General features: G+C 53.2%; 8 protein-coding genes across 8 annotated transcripts; 6 read left to right on the forward strand and 2 right to left on the reverse strand.

Annotated features, from left to right (window-relative positions):
- Window positions 1–320: 320 nt before the first annotated feature.
- N7509_011818 (uncharacterized protein) lies at window positions 321–1055 on the forward strand (the record flags this gene model as incomplete). Its single annotated transcript, XM_056636455.1, has 1 exon — window positions 321–1055. One exon carries the CDS (start codon window positions 321–323, stop codon window positions 1053–1055), a length of 735 nt encoding a protein of 244 aa, XP_056482485.1.
- Window positions 1056–2741: 1686 nt separating this feature from the next.
- Window positions 2742–4037, forward strand: N7509_011819 (RNA-binding protein; the record flags this gene model as incomplete). Its single annotated transcript, XM_056636456.1, is given in 5 exon segments — window positions 2742–2947; window positions 3060–3360; window positions 3452–3570; window positions 3588–3597; window positions 3609–4037. The coding sequence occupies 5 exon segments, from the start codon at window positions 2742–2744 to the stop codon at window positions 4035–4037; spliced, it is 1065 nt and encodes a 354-aa protein (XP_056482486.1).
- A 764-nt stretch (window positions 4038–4801) lies between these two features.
- N7509_011820 (GTPase-activating protein GCS1) lies at window positions 4802–6407 on the forward strand (the record flags this gene model as incomplete). Its single annotated transcript, XM_056636457.1, has 3 exons — window positions 4802–4843; window positions 4941–5009; window positions 5184–6407. The coding sequence occupies 3 exons, from the start codon at window positions 4802–4804 to the stop codon at window positions 6405–6407; spliced, it is 1335 nt and encodes a 444-aa protein (XP_056482487.1).
- Window positions 6408–6755: 348 nt separating this feature from the next.
- Window positions 6756–9510, reverse strand: N7509_011821 (mitochondrial elongation factor MEF2; the record flags this gene model as incomplete). The annotated part of the gene is given in 2 exon segments (XM_056636458.1): window positions 6756–8965; window positions 8976–9510. The coding sequence occupies 2 exon segments, from the start codon at window positions 9508–9510 to the stop codon at window positions 6756–6758; spliced, it is 2745 nt and encodes a 914-aa protein (XP_056482488.1).
- A 486-nt stretch (window positions 9511–9996) lies between these two features.
- Window positions 9997–11896, forward strand: N7509_011822 (retromer subunit VPS17; the record flags this gene model as incomplete). Its single annotated transcript, XM_056636459.1, has 3 exons — window positions 9997–10431; window positions 10518–10971; window positions 11028–11896. The coding sequence occupies 3 exons, from the start codon at window positions 9997–9999 to the stop codon at window positions 11894–11896; spliced, it is 1758 nt and encodes a 585-aa protein (XP_056482489.1).
- Window positions 11897–12340: 444 nt separating this feature from the next.
- Window positions 12341–12742, reverse strand: N7509_011823 (GFA family protein; the record flags this gene model as incomplete). Its single annotated transcript, XM_056636460.1, has 1 exon — window positions 12341–12742. The coding sequence occupies one exon, from the start codon at window positions 12740–12742 to the stop codon at window positions 12341–12343; it is 402 nt and encodes a 133-aa protein (XP_056482490.1).
- Window positions 12743–13211: 469 nt separating this feature from the next.
- Window positions 13212–14371, forward strand: N7509_011824 (putative nucleoside-diphosphate-sugar epimerase; the record flags this gene model as incomplete). Its single annotated transcript, XM_056636461.1, has 3 exons — window positions 13212–13231; window positions 13298–13503; window positions 13575–14371. 3 exons carry the CDS (start codon window positions 13212–13214, stop codon window positions 14369–14371), a joined length of 1023 nt encoding a protein of 340 aa, XP_056482491.1.
- A 746-nt stretch (window positions 14372–15117) lies between these two features.
- Window positions 15118–22170, forward strand: N7509_011825 (putative THO complex component (Rlr1); the record flags this gene model as incomplete). Its single annotated transcript, XM_056636462.1, has 3 exons — window positions 15118–15577; window positions 15635–19964; window positions 20019–22170. The coding sequence occupies 3 exons, from the start codon at window positions 15118–15120 to the stop codon at window positions 22168–22170; spliced, it is 6942 nt and encodes a 2313-aa protein (XP_056482492.1).
- Window positions 22171–22209: the final 39 nt, after the last annotated feature.

Raw genomic sequence — 22209 nt, forward strand, 5'->3', positions numbered from 1 at the left:
GTTGCCTAAACATCTGAATACCAGTTGCTACTAGCCAATACTACCTTGCAAAATGCATTTTGTTTGCTTCCAGTGATGAAAGAACTTGAATGCTCACAGACATCATCAACATACAAACTAGTACTAGTACTGCCTACTCACTGGTACTTTCCTGCTCGGATGGTTCCTGCCTTCACCACCTGTTCTCGACCAACTTCAACTTCCCTACAAGCAAAAACCAAAGGACTGTTTCCAGCATACCCCAGACTCACCCCAGACACACCCTCCAAACAAAAGTCAGCCTCTTCCTCTTCCTTTTACAATTCCTCAAACTAAACCCAATGTCGAACACAGTGACCAGAGACTCAACTCCGTCAAAGTCAGACGCCGCCCTACAAAGAGGCAACCGAAAGCGATCCTTCACTGAAAGTGACGATGAGTACGAGGCGTACCTCGAAGAGCGAGCACGAAAGCGCAAGTCACCACCAGAACCAGCTCTCTGGTGTCCATTCACCGACAATTTCTTCAACGACATGGCCACAATCATCGCACGAGATTTTCCAATCACCCAATTCGCAGAGAGACACAACTGCGAGAAAAGAGACGTCTTACACGCCCTACACGCGGTAGTCATGGATCCTCTCCGCAGAAGCCAGCCATGGTACGAAGGCATGTCTGTCTCCGAAAACGCTCAAATTCTCATCTCAAACTGGCGTGCCCCTCCTTACATCCCCTCCCCGTCTGGACTTCCGGGAGTAGTAGTAGGCTCACAGGATTTGCCTATTCTCATCGCCGATGATTCTCCTCAACCGTCGAGTCCGAGTGGAACTTCGGAAATATATGGGATTGGTCCTGGCAAAACTAGCCTCGGTGGCTTCGAACGGAACCCTAAGGATCAACTTGCTGCTGTTCTTCGCGCCTTCGAAAAGGGGAGCCCGGGTTGCAAGAAGGAAAGATACGACTCGCTGACTCCTTCGGTGGATGGCTCTGCTCGCTCAGCCCCCGCTGCTTTGGGGATTGTCCCCCCCATCGAACAGTCCGAACCAGCATCAGGGTCGGGAACCCATGCTCGGTGATTCGAGTGGCGAAAGTACCATCCTGGCTTCTTGTTCACCAAAGGGCAAGAGACCAACGACTCAGCAGGAGAAAGTCCCAACCGCTCGGATTATGTGCCGCAAGGGTGCCGATGGAACTTGGATCCCAGCTCACAAATGGATTAAAGGATATCATCGCCCGGCGGTACGGGGAGAGGATGATCTTTCTGAATAGTCCGGGGATACTGAAAGACTAGATGGGGGAGCCACGAGACGGGGAGTATGGACAGTTGTTTGCTATGCGGCGGCGAATATGAATGCAGATTTAATAGGATCGAGATTCAGAGTAGCTAGTGAAGAAGCAATGGTGACCTTTTACTTGCTATGTGACGCGGTGCGGTGCAAGTTACTTGTACCATGTAGGTTAGCTGTTCAACGGTGAACGATAGACACCACTGGGCAGATTTCACGTATAACCTCGGAAGGAAACTTCACGGGATGTCCTTTGCACTGTGATCCCTCCTATAGTCCGACTCTTCTGGGTATTGAAAGTTAAAGAAGTTTTCTTCTTTAGCTGAAAGATTGCCTTAAGGTTCTGACAGCATAATATTAAAAAATCAGGCATCGACCCGGGACGTATATCATTCGCCGTAGGTGAATAACTAGGATAGGGTTTGACATGTCGTACGATAATTTGGTGACACCTACCTGTGTGTCCTATCTCGCCGCCACTGGCGCTTATTTTTGGATTTTTTGGAATTTATCCGAAGCGTGCAGCTAGGATAGGGTACATGTCTAATGCATGTCGGATCGGACTAGTATGCATGTAGTGGTGTCCATTGCCATTGTAATCGCTCCTATGCTCTGCTCTACACTGCTGTACAAATATTCCACAACATTACCAGAGCGGCGACGAACCATGGACGAAACTTTTCAGCCTGAGCGACGTGGAGAAGGGAAAGAAAGAGTGGATCCGGCTGAGGTGGAAGATCAACACAACCGGAGGGAGAAGGCTGTGGCCAGAACCGGGTGCGTCTGAAGGCTGCAGGGGCGGGATGGCGGGGGCAAAATCATAGATTGGTTAGATTGGCAAGTTTCATTGGCAAGGGTGGAATCGGAATAGAATGGAATTGACTTGAATTGAAAAATTTGAGTGTACACTAAAAAGGAATGGAGTCGGTGTAGAGAAGATGGATCGAAGATCATGGCACCTCACCGAATTGGAGGAGGTCCACTCTCCAGAATGACATCAAGTGTTGTTGGCAGTGGCGGTGGTAGCTAGCTGAGGTACCCCGTACAGGGCATCCCTCCCCTAAACTGGGGGTCAGCTCGGGGCTAGCCAAGCCCCCCCGTTTAGGGGCAACCGGGCTAGCCAAGCCCACGCGGCCAACAACAACCCATTGGGTTAGTGCTACACCGCCCTCTCCTAGGCAGGGTGAATGACAGATACTCCCTGCCTCGCTCTCTCACCACTTCTTCTCCTTCCTTAATCAACCTACTTTCTGAACCTCATCTCTTCGTTTCCGTTTCTCCCTCCCCCCCCTTCTCCCCCCCCCATTTCCGGTATCTAGGGCACCAAGCTACCCTGCTCCTTCCATCTCAATCCTCCCCTCGTCAAGTTTATTCGCCTCCCCCACCCCACCCCAGGCCAATCTCAAAACAAACATCTTCTGTTTGTTTGACACTTAGAGCTTTTTCTATCTCTCATCTTTGTGTCCCGCCTTCAAGATGTCTGCCGTCGACAACCTCGCTGACAACGTGGCCGCTGCCACCATCAACGACACCCCTAACACCAACGGCGCTGCTGCTGCGACCTCGCAGTCTACCGACGCCGCGGCCGCCAGTGCCGATGAGGGTCGTCGTCTGTACATCGGCAACCTCGCTTATGCGACCACCGAGGAGGAGCTCAAGGAGTTCTTCAAAGGTTACACCATGTGAGTTTTGATGGCCGATCTGGAGTGGAGCTCTCGTGGCCAAGCTGAAGATGCTTCCCTGCTCTTCTCCCCTTCCGTCCTACAGCTACAGCTACTGACTCATAGCTTCCAGCGAGAGCACCTCGATCCCAGTGAACCCCCGCACCAACCGCCCTGTTGGATACGCATTCGTTGACCTCGCCACTGCTGCCGAGGCCACCGCTGCCATCGAGGGACTTTCCGGCAAGGAGATCCTCTCTCGCAAGGTTTCAGTGCAGCTCGCTCGCAAGCCCGAGCCTGCGGAGGCTAAGGAAGGTGCTGCCAGTGGCGGCGAGGGCGCCAGCGGCAACGAGGGTCGCAAGCGCTCTGGTGGCCGCGGCCGCGGCCGTGGTCGCGCTCGTGGCCGTGGTGGCCGTCTTGGTCGTGGACGTGGTGTATGTTTTGACCCCTTTCCTCCCCCCATGTTCCATCTCTACAGATGATCGACAATGACGATGCTGACCAATCTTTCTTTCGATTTCACAGGCTCAGGAAGGACAAGAATCTACTGACGCCAATGCTGCTGGCCAGGCTCCTCTGACTGAGACTACCAACGAGAACGAGGCTGCTTCCGCCGAGGGCGCTAAGCAGGCCAAGACCCCCCCGTGCTGCTCGTCCCCAGAAGCAGCGTGGTCCCCCCGAGGACGGCATCCCCTCCAAGACCAAGGTCATGGTTGCCAACCTTCCCTATGACCTGACCGAGGACAAGCTCAAGGAGATCTTCGTTGAATACTCCCCCGTGTCTGCCAAGGTCGCCCTTCGCCCCATCCCCCGCTTCATGATCAAGAAGCTCCAGGCCCGCAACGAGCGCCGCAAGACCCGCGGCTTCGGTTTCGTCAACCTGTCCACCGAGGAGCTCCAGGCCAAGGCTGTCAGCGAGATGAACGGCAAGGAGATTGACGGCCGTACCATCGCTGTCAAGGTTGCCATCGACAGCCCCGGCAAGGAGGACGATGTCGATGCTGCTGCCGACCAGTTCGAGGAGACCAACCCTTCCACTGAGGAGAACGCTGCTCCTGCTGCCGCGGCTGACTCTACCCCTGCCCCTGCCCCCGCTGAGACCACTGCCTAAATACAGGCTTAAAGGTCCCAAATCCCCACAGATACTGGCTTGCTAATTGGCTTGTTTTTGAGATGGAGCGTTAATCCTGAGATATGGATATGACCACAGTGATTTTCAAGTCATCTGCGAGTATTTCCTTTTGCTCGACAAGTGGTTTGAGAGCGATCTGTGGTGATGAGAGGGTGTGATGACTTGTTTCTTTTTTATGGATGTCATGGAGAATATGTCCATGGCTGGAGAGCTGTTTTTTTTTTTTTCTTTTATTGCTTGACGCCTCCATCCTTAACGACCTTTGCCTTCTGTAATGTATCTTAGCACCCATTTAACTAACTGATGACGATCTGGCCCTATCCCACGTATCTATCGTATTTTTTGTTTTGCGTTGTTGAGTTATCCACGTAGACCGAAACCGGGCCCCAATTAGGGCGATGACGCTAGGCTTGGAGCGACCCTTGTCGATCAGCGGCCAAAACAGACCAACTTCCCCCATCCGACTGGAAGAGGTTAAACTACACACACACTCTCTCTCTCCTCCCACCATCCTATCTGTATTATTCCTCTCTCATCAAACCCCCTTTTTCTATACGATTCGGGTGGAGCAATCAATAAACGGGGGTTAAGCACCAAATTCGACATAGACTCCGAAATCAAACGTGCGGCCCCGAGTCCCAGGTCCGCTCCGCCTCCTACTTGTACACCCTTGGACTGCTCTGCGTGTCTGTCTCTTCTCTTCCAATTGTCCCATCTTCACACCTTCTATATAACCCACTGCAATGTCTCGCATGTGGGAAGTCGACCCGGAGACGAGGACAAAGGTGCGCTCATGAATTCCCCTCTCCCCTCCATTGGCGCCCACCAGGAAGCACACCGCAAAACAGAACAGCGTGACTGACCACTCAATCATCCCAACAGCTCCTCCAAATCTCCAAGACCAACGGAAATGACAGGTGCTGCGATTGCGGAGCGCCTTCACCTCAATGGGTAAGTGAGAAGCCAGCCTCGAGCCCAGCTAGCAAGTTACAACTACGACCCTCCCCCTCTTGCCCCCCAATCGAAATGAAATTGGCCGCAGTCCTCCCCCTCCATCAACCCCCAAAACCCGATGCAAAGCAGAACGAACAATAGACTAATCTCATACCTCTTTCCTTACCATAGGCCTCCCCCAAATTCGGAACCTTCATCTGCCTCAACTGTGCAGGCACACACCGCGGGCTCGGTGTACATATCTCCTTCGTCCGCTCAATCACCATGGACGCCTTCAAACACGCAGAGATCCAGCGCATGGAACTAGGAGGCAACGAGCCATGGAAATCCTTCTACGACGCCCACCCAGTCACCACCTCCGAGGGCCGCACATTCGAAGACTCAACCATCAAGGAGCGTTATGAAGGCGACGCGGGCGAGGAGTGGAAGGAGCGCCTTTCTTGTAAGGTCGAGGGCCGCGAGTATGTGCTCGGCCAGGAGAAGAAGAACAATAATGCCTCGTCGCGGTCTAGTACGCCGATGAGTGCTGCCGGCGCGGGCGCTGGCTCTGGCGCGAGGACAGGCTCGCCTGCTACCTCTATTCGCTCTGATAGTCTGCGCGGTGGTGCGGGTCCGAGTGCGTCCAAAAAGGAGCAGAATGAGGCTTATTTTGCGAAATTGGGTGGTGATAATGCTACTCGCTCGGACGCGCTGCCTCCCTCACAAGGTGGGAAATTCACTGGGTTCGGTGGTGGTGTGCCTCAACCCGCAGCTGGAGACCGTCGGTCTTCACCATTTGGAGGACTTGGAGGTTGGGGTGCATTTGGAGGCGGAGGTGGTGGAGGTGGAGGTGGAGGGCCGGCCTTGGACGATTTCCAGAAAGATCCCATGGGCAGTATTACCAAGGGATTTGGCTGGTTCGCGTCGACGGTTGGAAAGGGTGCTAAACAAGTCAACGATTCATACCTCCAACCAACAGCGAAGCAACTCGCCGAGTCGGACTTTGCCGCTCAAGCCCGAGTACAGGCAACCAACTGGGGCCAGAATTTCCAAACCGGAGCCCGCAGTGCAGCGGATCAATTCAACCGTTTCGTCGAGGGCGATGATGGGGGTCATGGTCGTGGTGGTGGTAGTTCCGCTACTCGCTCCAATGTTGATCCCGAGCGTCGCGATTTCTGGGATGACTTTTCTTCTATCGGTGCGCAACAGCAGCAGCAACAGCAAGAGATGTCGGGTCATCAGCGCAGCGGGTCACGGTCTGGCGTTATTGGTACTGCTGCTATGCGGAAGGGTCCTACGCCTGTGGCTTCTTCTTTGTCTAATGAGACTACTGCCCCGTCTGGTGTAGAGGGGGCCGAGGCGGGTCCCACGAAATCCAAGCCCAAGGAGAAGGATGACTGGGATGAAAACTGGTAATTTGTATTAGTATATATTCGTGTTCCGTCTCATACTAGTAGTACTGGTATGTGCTTATGAGGGCGGGTTTCTAGATGTCATGACTTTTGTATTTAGTCCGAGTCCTCGTACTACCTCTTCTGGTACCTTGAACCCATATTATTCCTAGCTGCATGAACGAAGTGTCTCTCGCATGATATCCATGAGCGGAGAGTGAAATTGTGTGATGGTACCTTTGCAGATCATGATGTAGAACTGGTATTAGATGAAATGTATTGTACAATGCCTTTGCTATACTAGGCATGGGGAGTGATATCCATGGATCCAATGGCTACTAGTATACAACTTGAAGGTGAGCAGTATCAACCCTTAGAAGCCACCTCTCAGCTCCGTAATGACAGCCTTCTGTCTCTGAGAAGACATGTTTTCAAATCGATCAACACTCATGACGAACGTGCCCCGACCAGCAGTCAAACTGCGAAGATGCTTCAAGTACCCAACCATCTCCTTCAGAGGCACCTTGGCAGTGATATTACGTGGACGCGAGGTTGAGACGGATACTTCCGCACCAAGAGAGGACTCGAATGGATCCAGCGGTGCATATACACGCTTGGGATCGATAGGAGGCAAGTCCTCCTGGCCCACGACGGGATCAGTAGGCGAGGCATCCGTCGCGGTGAGGGGAACTTCCTCATCCAGGGAAACGATATGACCACCTCGTGATGAGGAGATATCGTGGACGACTGAGCCCAGGCTAGCTTCGTCCACGCTAATAATTACATTCATAACTGGCTCCATCATGACTGTTCCCGGGCCGGTGGGAAGTTCCCGCAGAGCAGCACTCGTAGCTTGTCGTGCTGCGGCGGAGAGCGCAGATGTAGTGGTATCGCTACCGAAGAGATGTTCAGTCGGGTTGATAGTCAGTGTGACTCGGGTGTTGTGCATTGGGAAGGTGAACTGAGGGCCACGAGCAAGAGCTGCCAGTGCGCCGTTTTGCAGCGCAGTGCGAAGAGTAACGGCATCCATACCTGGAGGTAGGAATGGGCTCGTTTCCTCTTCACCTCTGCCTGCACGCTCCATCTGGAGGCCTGGGGCTTGAATGATGATCTGATTGCCTTCAATCGTTTCGGCGAGCAGGGTGTCTTCGTCCGCTGCTTCGGAGATTTCTTCCTCGCCGAACGGCTCCACGATAGCTGTGCAGCCTGCTTTGCCGCGACGGCCGGCAATCTCCTTGTCGAAGATCTTGGTAATGGAAGAGGATGCCCCCAGCCCGGACTCGCGGTAACCGATCTCGATGCTTCCCATAGATGCCTTCGCCTTGAGGTCATTAATCAGACGATCGCGGGCGATCTCTAGATGCAACTCGCCCATGCCGCTTAGAAGAGTTTGGCCGGATTCTTCGTCCACACTGACATGCAGACTTGGATCCTCTCGTAATAGAAGCGCGAGTGATTCCTGCATCTTCTTCTCTTCACTCAAACTATGTGGCTCGACACTGGTGAAGAACACTGGCGGTGGCACGTCAATTGGACGCAACTGAAGACTGGTTAAGGGCTCTGGGGGTGTCGGTTTATTTCCAGCATAGGTGACGAGGGTATCACCAGTACGAGCATGTTTGAGTCCAACCACGACACCAATGTGGCCGGCTGGGATTGAATCTACCTCTACCGCATCATTGGCGTGCATTTTCAGTAAACGAGGCGCCCGCTCGGAGAGATGCAAGTTGGTGTTAAAAAGCAGGCTGTTCCGATCAAGAGAGCCCGAGTATACTCGCACGTAAACCAGTACGCCACGTTTGGGGTCATTGACCACCTTGAATGCCAAGGCACAGCTCTGAAGTTTCCCAATTGCGTCCTTGGGGTTGGTTTGAAGTGCTGCACTCTTCTTCTTTTTCCCTTTGACGGGAGTGGCGGCCTTCTCACTTTGCTCGACGATCAAATCCCCGGAGAGCAGTCTTCTCAATCCTCCCTTAACTCCACCTATGCTGACCTCTGGGTCAGGCGCCTCGGGTGGGCTAGGGAGAAGGTTCACCACAGCATCTAGCAGCGGCTGAACACCCATGTTGCGGAAGCTTGCACCAGCGAAGAGGGGAACGATACGGCTTGTAGGGTCAAGAACGCAGCGGCGGAGACTCTCAATGATATCCATCGAAGATACAGCCATATGGTCTTCATCGCACTCGAAGAACTTCTCCACTATGGTCTCGTCTTGCTCGCTGAGAAGTTCAACTAATGCAGCCCGGGCCTTTCTCAGCTCCTGTGCCAAAGCCGGCTCCTCTGCATCGAGCTGTTGGAGATTCATCATCTTTATCGTGCGTCCATCTTCGCCTTCTCTCCATCGAAGACCTTGCAGATTGATAGCGTCCGCAATGCCGACGAAAGGACCAGTTCCCGCTTCGAACCAAGGAATATGGCATACTGCTGGGTAAACAGACAGGCGGGAGCTGACCTCTCGCACCGTACGACCAAACGCGGCCCCATCACGATCTAGTTTGTTCACGTAGATCACTCGAGGAATCCGGTAGGTGCTAGCCTGATGCCAGACCTTTTCAGTCTGCGCCTCAACACCAGCCACACCGTCTCAGGATACAGACAGCGCCATCGAGAATACGCAGGGACCGCATAACCTCAAAAGTGAAGTCCGCATGGCCTGGCGTATCAATGAGATTAATTGTATGCGAGACCGCTGACCGTGGTAGAGACTCATCACGCGGTTTTGACTGAGCTGCCTCACTGCCACCTCCCGGAGGCCAATGGAAGGTGATGGCAGCCGACTGAATGGTGATTCCTCGTGCACGCTCGGCCGGTAAGAAATCCGTGACGGTGGATCCTTCATCAACATCACCGATGCGACGAGTAAAACCGCTGTAGAAAAGCATGCGCTCCGTCGTTGTAGTCTTTCCGGCATCAATGTGAGCGATGATGCCGATATTGCGTGTTCGGTCCAAGACCTCATCCTGCCACCTAGATAAGGAGGTTGAAAAGTATTGTGCCGAGGTCAGGCATGGTTTGAAACTCTTGATATCAATGGTGCTCCTCAATGGGCTGATACGAGTCCTATAAAAACGGGAGCTCATACAACGCACCCCCGATTGGGGGACGCGCAACAACGGAGTTGCGACCATTTCTCTAAAGAGTGCCCATGCAAGGTCGATCTCGTTAACAGAGATTAAGATACTCTTGTCGAATGTACCCTAGAGCCCAAGGTGGATCGACTGGCTCAATTGGCTCGAACCTTGGGAAGGAAAATCGAACGGAGCTGGCAACTTCGGGGCTTGGCGCACGCATTCCATTTCCCTACGTAACTCTGCTAACTCTCCAACTGCGGTCAACCTCACCTCTCCGCACCTCCTCTTACCTCGCCTCAACTCACGACTTGCTTGACTTATTGTACCTCTTTGCTATGCGCTCCATTTAGCGACCTCCCTATTCTTCATCCCAAGTCACGCCAAGGTGAGTTCTTTCTACAACTGCTTTGATCTACCTGGCCGCTATTGTGGGGTCCCAACTCCCGAACCCCCAGCCATAATACTGACGCCTGTCCATCACTAGCAGCTCCTCTTCCCCTTTGGACTTCGTGACGATCCCCCTTACCTCCAATTCCAACCAAAATGGATTACTCAACCCTCACGAACGATCCGGATCACCCCGTCGAGTCCTCGCCTTGGGGTTCTCCGCGCGCCGACCGAAACACCTTCCCCACCTCCGGTAACAATGACATCCCGTCTTCTCCATTGCCTGGACAGGGACAATCGGTAGAGGGCGCGGAGGGTGACCGTGAGGCAGGCAGTCAATCTCCGGATCTTTCTGCGCAACTTCAAAACGCACAACTGGGCGACCATGACTACCCCGAGCCCCAGTCACCGTTCGCGACTCAGCAATCCCCCAATGCAGACCAGCGGTCTCAGCTCCCCGCACGCTATCAGACTGGAGCACGCCAGAATTCCAGACCTCCAGCGCCGGCACCTACATACAAGATTCAGGGAAAGATCACTGGCCTCGAAAGGACCGGCAAGAAGGACCCTATTCTTCGATTTGACGTTCATGTGGGTTGATCCTCTCTACCTGGGCTTGACTAGGGTATCACGGTGCGCTCCGACAATGGCCGACTAATTCCCTTTCTTCAATATAGACGAATATTTCCAAGTTCCGCACGACCCAGTACCGCGATGTTCGCCGGACTCACTCCGAATTCGCCAAACTCGCCGACCATTTAGTCTCGGCTTGCCCGGAAGCTCTTGTCCCGGCTGTACCTCCGCCAGTCACCCCAGCCGGCGCAGGAACCGATGAGGACGAGGTTCGGGTCAAAGCTTCCATGCAGCGGTGGCTCAATATCGTACTTAGCAATGAGGTACTCATTCAGGACGATGAAATGGTTCTTTTCGTGGAAAGTGATTTCGGCTACAGCCCCGTCCTACGCATGAAACAGCCTGCCACTGGTGTACGGCGTAAGATGTTAAAGCAGTTTGCTCCGCCCCCAGATGATACTCCCGAGCTTCAAGGCGCTCGTCCTACTGTCAAAATGTTCTACTTGGGATCAATGGACGCGAGTCATAAGGTTGACCGTGTCGTCAAAGGCCGTCGAGGTATGCTTGTTTCAATGAATCGACCTGTCCCGTGGATATAACTGATTGGTTTATAGGCCTTGGATTGGCCGAGTCTGACTTTGGTGTCAAGATTGGCCAGCTGCACGTTCAGGAAACACATTCAGGCTTGAGCATGGCATACCGCAAGCTGGGCAAAGTAATTCAGACAGTCGGTGACTATCATGCTATCCAGGCGACAGCCGAAGCTACAACACTAGGAGAACCTTTGAGCTACCACTCCTCGGATGCGCTGATTGTGAAGGAGACTCTGACTAACCGACACATTCTGCTGCGCGAACTTCTCCAGGCCCAGCAGAGTGCCCAAAGCAAGCGTGCCGCGGCAGACCGATTGAAGGTCAGCTCTTCTGTTCGCCCGGACAAGGTCGATGAGGCAATTGGTGCTCTGGAAGAGGCTCAGACCCGTGAAGACTACCTGACCAAGCGCACGCACCGCGTGACGTCGAATCTGCTCCACGAGAAGCGCCGCTGGTTTGACCGCACCACTGCGGACCTTCTATTCAGTCTGCGAGAGTACACTCTGCGCCAAATTGAGGCGGAGCGACGAACATTGGCCACTCTGGAGAGTGTCCGACCCGATATTCGTGCTATCGATGCCTCTGGTGGATTGAGTCGACTAGGTCGCGAAGCCCACCCCGCACAGCGCCGACCAAACGCGGTCTCAAGCCAGGGTCCTAAAGGTGATGCTTGGAGTGGTGTCCCCCGTCGCCCTGAAAGCATGGGCCGCAGTATGAGCGGCAGCTTCACTGCCCCTTCGATTGCACAGGAGGATGACGATGCGAACCACCAGGAGTCTGGACAGGGTCGGGCTCGATCTACTAGCCAAGCTGAGTCAATTGCGGAGGAGGACGATGATCGTCTGGATGCTCGCAACGCTGCCAGCCGGCTGGCCACTAGCACTTTTTAAACTGGACAGGATGCCGAATTGCATCGTGTTTGCTTGTGTGTTCGGCATCGAATGTGTACATGTAGCCTGGGCACGTTCCGTGATTCCCCTTTTGTTGCTTTTATAATTCGTTTCGTCTTTTTTTAGTATTAAATTCGTCCTTCACATTCCCACGGGTAGTATGTACGAAGATGTTAACAATGTCACATCACAGAAAATCCTTATTCAGTTGGTATATTGGATGATAATGGTTTCTATATCCAACCTTTTACTCAAGAACAGTCTCGGACACAAACTTGCGATTCATTCACTGTACTACTACTCCTAGTAGATTCAAAGTATGTTAGTCCACCGTATTTAAATTCCGGTATCTTTTCAGCCAGCGAGCAACACATACTCCATCCTCAAACAACCGTGACCCCTTCAAGCCAGTCTCACCATACTACTGGTACTACCTCTGTTCGTTCACTGAGACCACTCATCAAACCGCTCTGCACCATCTTCCGGTAGCTCATACCAGGAAGCCTTCTCCGCCAAAAATATATGAGCAGAAGGAGGTGGAATGAGACCTTTCACATCATCATCCAGCGTACCAGCTGCGACCTCTTCCACATCAGGCATCGAATAAACTTTCATCGAGAGAACCGACCCACACCGAGGACAAAATGTCCGCGAAGCTGTGTCACTCGACTTCCATTCAGTAGGATTGGTCTGCCATTGGATCGTGCCTGTAGGGAAATGTACAAAGGCCAGGTAGGGGGCGCCGGACTGTTTGCGGCATGTAGTGCAGTGGCAGTTGGATAGTCTGGTTGGAGGTACAGAGGTGGTGTACTTGATGTATTTGCATGCGCAACTTCCAGAGGCCATTGTTGTCTGATACTAATTGGAGGGGTTCGAGGATGTTGTTATACGAAAGTTACCCCACTCTACAGGCTGGTGACTTTTATACCCCAAGGCGCTCGTGCCACCGGTTTGCTTGGTGGTGTGATTGGTTCATTTGGTGTCAGTCCAGTACTTGATGTCATTGCGATGGTTCGGGTGGTAGGTAGTATTTTACAGAGAAGCGTTGATTGGAAGTATTGGGAGGATTAATGTAGTACAGTAGTTTTAAGCTAAGAGAATTGCCCGATGATTCCAATATTTGAAAATAGTGTGATGCCTTAAAGCACGGGGATAAATGATTCTATCAAACCCCACCTTTGTGGTCCGACTCGGGCCAAATTGCCTGATTTCAAAGCATGCAGAACATAAATGTAACAACACTCGGATTACTTCTCTTTCGACCTCACAACCTCAAACTTACCACTCGTACTCATATCGTCTGATTACCCACAACATGGCTCCGAAGGTCTTCCTGTCAGTAACTCTTCCACCCCACTCGTCATTCTTGTCAATATCGAGCTGATCTGACTCCCTCCACAGCACTGGTGCTACTGGCTATATTGGTGGCGACGGCCTCTATGCTGTCTCCAACGCTCATCCTGACTGGGAGCTCTCAGCTCTCGTTCGTAGCCAGGAAAAGGCCGCTCAACTCAAGGCCAAGTACCCCAATATTCGGGTAGTCCTCGGTGACCTCGATTCGTCTGATGTCATCGAAGAGGAGGTTAAAAATGCAGATATTGTCTTCCGTAAGCATGCTACCTATTATGCAGAATTATCATCCAAAACTACATGTTCTTCCTAGCTAACTCTGTCCTAGACTTTGCTGATTGCGACCATGTCGCTGCGGCCAAGGCCATTGCCAAAGGAGCTCAACACCACACGCCCGAGCGTCCTCTCTGGGTGATTCATACCTCGGGAACCGGCATTTTGACAGTTGAAGATCAGCGAGCTCGAAGCTACGGAGTCGAGCGTCCCAAGGAGTATAATGACTGGGAAGGAATAGCCGAGCTTGTCGATCTTCCCGAAGATGCTTTCCACCGCAACGTGGACGAGATTATCATTGGAATTGGTCGGCGGGATCCATTCAGTGCTCGCACTGCTATTGTCTGCCCACCAACGATTTATGGACCCGGTCGTGGCCCCGGTAACACGAAGAGTGTACAGGCCTACCTACTAAGTGCCGCGGTGCTCAAACGTGGCAAGGGCTTTCTGGTCGGCAAAGGCGAGAATATCTGGCATCAGGTTCATGTCCAGGATTTAAGCAACGTCTATCTCGCACTAGGCGATGCCGCAGCTGAAGGTGGCGGCAAGGCTACCTGGAATGAAGAGGGCTATTATTTTGCAGAGAATGGATCCTTTGTTTGGGGGGATATTCAGCGAAAGGTGGCCGAGGAGGCATATGCTCAGAAATTTATCTCCTCGCCCGCTGTTGAGTCTCTGGATGCGAAACAGACTACTGAAATCTTGTCTGTGGGACTTTACGCTTGGGGATCTAATTCTCGCGGACGTGCTCTTCGTGCGCGGAATCTTTTCGGATGGGAGCCTAAGCAGCCAAATCTGATTGATTTGATCCCGGAGATTGTGTCGCTGGAGGCGAAGGAACTTGGTCTCTGAGAGACATACTTATTGCGTGGAAGAAGTGTGGCATTTTGGGTGAATGAAGGAGATATCACTTATACCATGCACCCCCCGGCACTGGCAAAGCCAGAAGCTCTCATTCACGCATTCCGGTACTACTTTTACTCAATATTTCAATCATTCATTTTTTCAACTTTGTCCTCATTCTTAGGTTATCTACACCCTCCGCCCATCGAGTCCTCATAGATGGGCGATGTGATAGCTTAAGGTGCAGGCCAGGGCACAGATAATATCAACATTTTCTCCGAGTACATAAAAGAGAAACAATTCACTAGAGCCAGTCGCCAGTGAATTAAGATTTCTTTTGTAAATGACCACGAGAGTAGTCAATTAAGATGTAGTTATAGTGCAACTAGTATATATACTACATAGTCCCGGCGGTCTGGTGACTTGGTTACCTGATTCGCCGCCTCAGGCAGCATTTTAGCCCCATCTTTGCTGCTCCGAGCTTCACTGCCATCATTCACCTCCATCCTCTACCTCTGCCTTCACTGCCCTCACTGCCTATCCCCCTCAGCCATCGGAGGATACGGCATACTAGTCGGTATGGCACTTCTTATTCTTCTTCGTTACACACGCGTTCTATCGCCACCTGTTCCCAATTGCTGACAATCGCCCTACCGCGTTTCTTTCAGCATCAAATCCATGACTTAAGATCATTCCCTATCCCCGATAACTTCTGCCTTTTCCAAGCCGGCTCCCCAACGGTCGTTAAGACCGCCATGGTCCCCGGTCAGGGTGGCAACAAGCGCAAGCGCGGTGAGCGCTCCTACTCCGGTGACTCGACGAGCAACGACGCCTCGCGACCTTCTCCTCATCGCCCCGGCACTCTGAACATGGCGCATCACCCCTCGCCCCATGGGTATCAAGCCAGTCCACCCCGAGAGCCTCATGACATGCGCGACCGGTCCCGTCGCCAATCATATCGTGGAAACGGGGGACGAAACAACTTCCGCCGCGGATCTTATGAACAACAGCAGAATTTTTCTAGTTCGCAGCAGAAAGAACCAAACGCAATGTCTCCACCGCCGCTGACACAACCTCGAGAGGCCACCGAGCACTCGCATGCATCCGAAGAGCCTCCGTCGCAACCTACGCCAACGCCCGCACCCAGTACCCCTGCCTCGCAGCCTCAGCAACGACCCCCCCTCGAGAGCCAATTCAGACGCCGTTCCGACCAAAGTCACCGGACCGCCTCCGCCCTACGATTACGAATATGTTACAGATAGTTTAGTTGAGGAGTGGTCCTCTCGAAGGGGAAAGAAAAGCTTGTCGAACAAGGACGTGCCGCTCTCTCGCAACAGGACTTTCCCCGCTTGGCATCGGTCTACCAGGAACTTATTCGATCCGCAATCTATGGAAGACTTGTGCCATCTGGAGCTGGAAGTGCCGTGAAAGAGATAATTGGAGAGGAAGCTGCATCTCGAGATGAGGACATGGAAGGTGCCGGATCGACGTCCTCGACCGCTGAGCTGGACTCGCGTTCTTTGTTCCTTGACACACTTTCGATTGTAACTGATACCGACACTTCTAACCCAACACTTAAGCCCCTCGTTTTTGCAACCGCGATTTCTCCGAACCTCATGCGCCTCCAGCTCGAGACGCCCCTCTTGCAATCGCTGGGTTTGGTTCGTGAAACCTTCGCGCGCATGGGGATTCGCAAACAGACCAATCTCCTTTACCGTCAATCGAACTACAACCTTCTCCGAGAAGAATCCGAAGGCTATTCAAAGCTTCTCACGGAACTGTTCACCACGAGCAACAATGAACCACCGTCGAGTGAAGTGGTCGAAGATACATTTGAGAAGGTGAAGGGTATGATTGGCGCATTTGATATGGATGTCGGTCGAGTTTTGGATGTGACACTCGATGTGTTTGCCGCGGTCCTTGTCAAACAGTACCGTTTCTTTGTCAAGCTCCTCCGAGCCAGTTCTTGGTGGCCAAAGGAGGGCCAGTCTCCTAATGGCGAGCATTCCCAACGTGCTTCAGGGCTACCTAGCTGGGCACTTCCCGGATCATCAGGATGGGCTACAACTGACGAAGAGCGCGCAAACATTGTACAATCGAATGAGCATCGTGACCGAGAATTTTGGGATCGTGTAAGGCAGGTGGGCCTCCAAGCTTTTTTCGAGATCGGCCGCAACCCTATGTCTGAGGAGGAAAAGCAGAACGCACTCCCAGCAGCCAACGGTGCTGCCGAGGAAGATGCCACACGATCCTGGATTGAAGAAACAGGAACACTGCCACCTATGGGCAATAGGGTTGCCGCGCAGCTCCTTGGCTTCAAACTACGGTTCTACGCATCTACAGCTCGGAGCAAGTCGGACACTTTACCAGATAACCTCATCTATCTAGCTGCTCTTCTCATTAAAGTGGGCTTCATCTCTCTCCGTGACCTCTATGCTCATCTCTGGAGACCCGATGACTCTATGGATGAACTCAAGACAGAGAAAATGACCGAGAAAGCAGACAGAGAGAAGGCTGCTCGTCCTGGAGGTGGATCCAATGCTCTAATGATGGCCGGTGCCCTGTCAGATGATACGGTTCCTATTCCCCGACTCCGAGATATCGACACTCGATTGGCCACTCCAGGAAAGGAGCAGGATCCTGACAAGCAGACCCCAAAGCCCGAAGACGAATTGCCGGACCCTTCGGACCAAAAGGTTCTGTTGCTTAAAAGTCTTCTCGCAATCGGCGCTATTCCCGATTCATTGTTTATTATCAGCAAGTTCCCTTGGCTGATGGATGGCTATCCCGAACTCCCTGGATATATTCATCGTATTCTCCACCATTCGTTGGACAAGGTTTACACCCGGCTTCGGCCTCTTTCAAAGAAACCCGATCTCCCGGGCGAGCACCAAATACTGAGCACTGATCAGACCGGTGTTGCCAAGGGCAACCTCCGACTCGCACAACCCCCCGCTCGTCGAATTCTGCGATGGGCACAACTCGATGCGGCGGACACGAATGAAGGCACTGACTACCGATTCTACTGGGATGATTGGGCCGATGATGTACCAATATGCCAGTCTGTTGACGATGTCTTTGCCTTGTGCTCGTCATTCCTCAATTTGTCTGGCCACAAGATCGGTCAAGACCCAGTCTTGCTCACCAAAATTGCAAGAATTGGGAAGGATAGTCTTGCTAAAGACAATTCCGACGCAAATAGAATACGCTGGCGCGATCTTTGCAAGCGTCTTCTGCTGCCCGCCGTCAGTTTGACAAAGGCGAACCCTGGTGTTGTCAATGAAGTGTTCGGTCTTGTCAGTTTTTTCCCTCGCGATGTTCGCTACAACATGTACGCCGAGTGGAATTATGGACAGACATCTCGACTTCCAGATATCAAGTCGGCTTTCGACCAAGCAAGAGCAGAAACCAAAGACACCCTCAAGCGTCTCAGCAAAACTAATACTCGACCAATGGCCCGTGCTTTGGCCAAGATCGCCTACGCCAACCCCGGTGTTGTTATCAATGTTGCCGTTAGTCAAATTGAATCTTATGAAAACCTGATCGAAGTTGTTGTCGAGTGTGCGCGCTATTTCACTGACCTGGCTTACGACATCCTGACCTGGTCACTCATCAATTCACTTGGCCAGAAAGGAAGAAGCCGCGTGCAAGAAGGTGGTTTGCTCACTAGCCGATGGCTTAACGCGTTGTCAAACTTCGCTGGTCGAACTTTCAAACGATACTCCGTCATGGATCCTGCCCCCTTGCTACAATATGTGGTTGAACAACTTCGTCATAACAATTCAACGGACCTTATTGTTCTGGAGCAAATGATCAGCTCCATGGCGGGTATCATCACAGACACCAACTTCAACGAAGCCCAGATCCACGCTATGACTGGTGGCGAGATCCTCCAAGCACAGACTCTCTTGCAACTTCTGGATAAACGACAGGATTCAAAGCTGACCTCAAAACGGCTGTTGAAGTCACTCACCCACACTCGCCTCGCCGGTCAACTGCTGGTCGCAATTGCACAAGAGCGGCTTACATGTGTCTTTAACGAGTCATCATCAGAACTGAAGCTTCTCGGCAATATCTTTGATGAAATCCACCGCATCCTCACTCAATACCTCGATTTCCTCCGCTCAAACCTATCCGTTGACGAGTTTGACTCCTTTGTTCCTGGCTTCGCTTCCCTGATCCAAGACTTCGGCATTCAACCCGAAATCGCTTTCTGGATTCGGCGCGTCAGTGTGTCTCGGAAGATCGCCGATTTCGAGAACTCCAAGGCGGAGCTGGAGTCTTCAAGCAAGGACAGTGCAGAGGTCTCGACGCCTGCGTCCAATGGTGAAGCTAAGATGGATATCAACGAGGATGGAGAAATTCTAGTCAATGAAGGGGAGACTATGGACATGGATGCAGATGAGCAGTCTACACCTGCTCCGCCTGCGGTACCACCTATGCCGCTGGCTGCTAATCCCGTCATGCAGGATTTGATTGATAATGTCAAGTCTTCTTTGCCAGCCGAGTCATGGGAAACAGTCGGTGCCTACTTCTATGCGACATTCTGGCAACTTTCTCCTCACGATATGCACATGCCTCAGAAGTCATACGAGGAGGAGATTAATAAATTGAAGAGGAAGGTGCCGCGCATCGACCGTTCTGATGTTCTGGCTGTCATTCAACGAAAGGAGTGGGAGAAGAAACAAATCACCAATTTGCAAGAGCGCTTATTGGCAGAAAATAAGCATCATGTCAAAACCTATCAACAGACACGCAGTAGACTGCAATCCGAAAAGGACCGATGGTTCGGTGGCATGCGTCGCAAACATGATGCGCTGAATATAGCATTGCTAGAGCAGTGCTTTGTTCCCCGACTGCTTTTGTCTCCTATTGATGCTTTCTTCTGTTTCAAGATGTTGAAGTTCCTGCACAGCGCTGGAACCCCCAACGTTCGTACAGTCGGTCTTATTGATCAACTGTTCCGGGAACAACGCCTGTCCTCGCTCATCTTCATGTGTACCTCAAAGGAAGCCGATAACCTTGGACTTTTCTTGAATGAGATCTTACGGGACCTTGCCCGTTGGCATGCCGACAAGGCTGTGTATGAGAAGGAAGCATTCGGTTCCAAGAGGGATCTCCCTGGTTTTGCGAAAAACGTTGATCCCGAGGGAGTCCCGGGCGCGTTCTTGGAATTTGAGGATTTCCGTCGTCTTCTTTACAAGTGGCACCGGTTGTTTTCCAGTGCCCTCAAGACTTGTCTCAATGGAGGCGAATACATGCACATTCGCAATGCTATCAGTATTCTCAAAGCAGTTGTTCAGCATTTCCCCGCCGTCAACTGGATTGGTCGTGAGATGCGCGCCTGCGTCGACACGCTCAGCAAGGAGGATGAACGAGATGATGTCAAGATCCCCGCTGCTTCCCTCATCGGTGATCTCAATCGACGAGAGAAGAATTGGATGCTTCCTCAGGCTTTCAACCTGATCAAGCACCCTGATGGTGGCCAGCCGAACACTGGATCTCATCCCCCAGCCGATCATTCCGACAAGGCCGGTACTCCTGGCTCACAATCGCCCGCCCTGAATGCCACTGCACCTGAGTTCAAGCCCGGCACCCAAGAGTAAGTCGCCAATCCAATATAACAGCAAGCAAGCAACACTGACCCTTCCCTCAGCACCGCCATCGCTACCAAGCAAGAATCCGCCACAGGTGAAGTTGAGGATGGTGAGATAGACGATACCAAGATGACCGATGCTACTGCTGTCAAGGCGGATGAATCCCAGCCCATCACCAAACCTTCTATGGATATCGCTGCCATGGATACGAGTCCAGATACTCTGGATCGCCCTGCAGATCGTGAACAGGGAACCCGAGCCCGGTCTCGCACAGGACGCCAGCCTGATATTCCGAAACGGCCGGAGCCTGCGATGAACCCGCGTGACGTGGCTCGTCTTCCTCGACATACCGAAGGTCGACTTCCTCCACGTCCCGACTTAATGGATGACCGACGAGGCAGGCACCCTGAATTCAACACTCGCAACCGACAGGGAGCCGGTGCGGATCAAACTCGTTCTTTTGATGGCCCTGGTGCTACAGATCCCCGCGGTCATGGACGTGACCGTGAGTTTGGAATGCGACCTCCCGTCGACGACCCCATGCGTGGACCACCATATCGCGATGGTCGCCCTCCACGCGACGCAGAATGGGGATCTGATCGCAGTCGTCCCAGGCCTGATTCATTCCATGGTCGCGACGCCCCTGCGCGCGGGGAGATCCCTCCTGACATCCCAGATCGTCCGGCTGATGGCCCTCGCCGTGGTGACCAGATGCGTCCCGAGAAAGAGGATCGACGCCCTTATCCACAACGTCCGCTATCGCCTCCCAGGTCTGATTTGCCCAACCGCCCTGAACGCTTCCCTAACGATCGTCGACCGGGTAACTTCAACCCGGCAACTCGACATGACGAGTTTCCTGGGGGTCCTCGTGGTGACCGTTCTGGGGGTGAACCTGATCTGCAACATGGCCGATTGCGCGGACCTGAACCCGTTCTTGACGTTCCATCTGGGCCTCGCGCCAGTGGAAAGGGCCGCAACGCGCGCAATGCGCCAAGTCATGCTCCTCCCCCGAGCTCAAGCAATGGCAAGCTACCCACTCCTGAGCGCCAAATCCCCACTGGCCCTAGTCGCGCGAGTGGTCGCGGGCCCCCAGATCAACAACCTCCTGCTGCTCCATCCCAGAGCTCGGAACCTGCTGAAAGTACAGGCATTCACCCTGATCGATTGAGGCAGTTTGAAGCGGACTCACAGCAATCACCTGCAACTACCATGACTCCCCCGTCTGGACCTCGGGCCTCGAATCAGCAAGGTGGACGCGGACCTGGTGGTGACCGCAGTCGAGGTGATAAGCGATTCGCCGGTATCAACAACATGCTACAGCAGACCAATGGCGCTGTAGAGCGCGGTGTGACCACACCTCCTGTTCGTGGACGCGGCAACGGAAATCGACAATCGAGTGCAACCATGCCTTCTCCTCAAGCTGCGCCTCGACCTCCTCAGGGTCCAGCTGGTGCCGACGAGTCCGGTTCTACTCGCAGCCGCCCAGAATCCCGCACCGAGTTGATTGGCGATGCCGCTACTCCAGAAAATCGCCGTTCGGGCCGGAACCCTGATCGGGATAGGAACCGCGATAGGGATCGTGAGCGCCGGGGTGACGATGCCAGCACTGGTAACTCTCGACGAGAAGAGCGACGCGAGCGTGGCCGTGACTCTGATCGCGAACGCAGCCGTCGAAGCGATGTTGGTGGTAGTGGTGGCGGTTCCGGACGGGAAGACAAGGATCGTGATCGAGAGCGCCATGCGGAGCAACCCCGCGATACTTTGCGTAGAGTGCCAAGTTCGCGCGAGGAGATGCGACGCCGAGACCGACGTGATCGTGGTGATGACGGACCCCCAGATACGAGCGGAGCTGCACCCAGCAGTAGCAGTGGAAATGCCAACGAGGCCGAAGGCCGTCTTCGCCCGCCATCATCAATGGGTGCACCACCGCCCCCTCCACCTCCTCCCCCGCCTCCTCTTCCAGCTGATGACAATTCTCCCCGTCGCTGGGGACCTGGTGGAGGCGGAGATCGAGGAAACCGCTCCGAGCATCGGGATCGTGAGCGTGAGCGCCGTGGTGACCGTGGGCGTGAACGAGATCACCACCGTGAGAGCGGCGGTGGACAGCGGAAGCGTGGACGTCCTAATCCTGAAGACAACGGTGGTGAAGGAGGCGGACGAGGTGCACGTATGGGTGGGGACAACAAGCGTCCTCGCCGCGGAGGAGCGTGATGTATCCCATACATAAAATGCGGTTGAAAGTGTGGATCT

Source organism: Penicillium cosmopolitanum (genome assembly GCF_028827165.1).
Source record: "Penicillium cosmopolitanum strain IBT 29677 chromosome Unknown utg000011l:1.0-3548175.0:1.0-3550911.0, whole genome shotgun sequence".
In the NCBI taxonomy this organism is placed as follows: Eukaryota; Fungi; Ascomycota; class Eurotiomycetes; order Eurotiales; family Aspergillaceae; genus Penicillium; species Penicillium cosmopolitanum.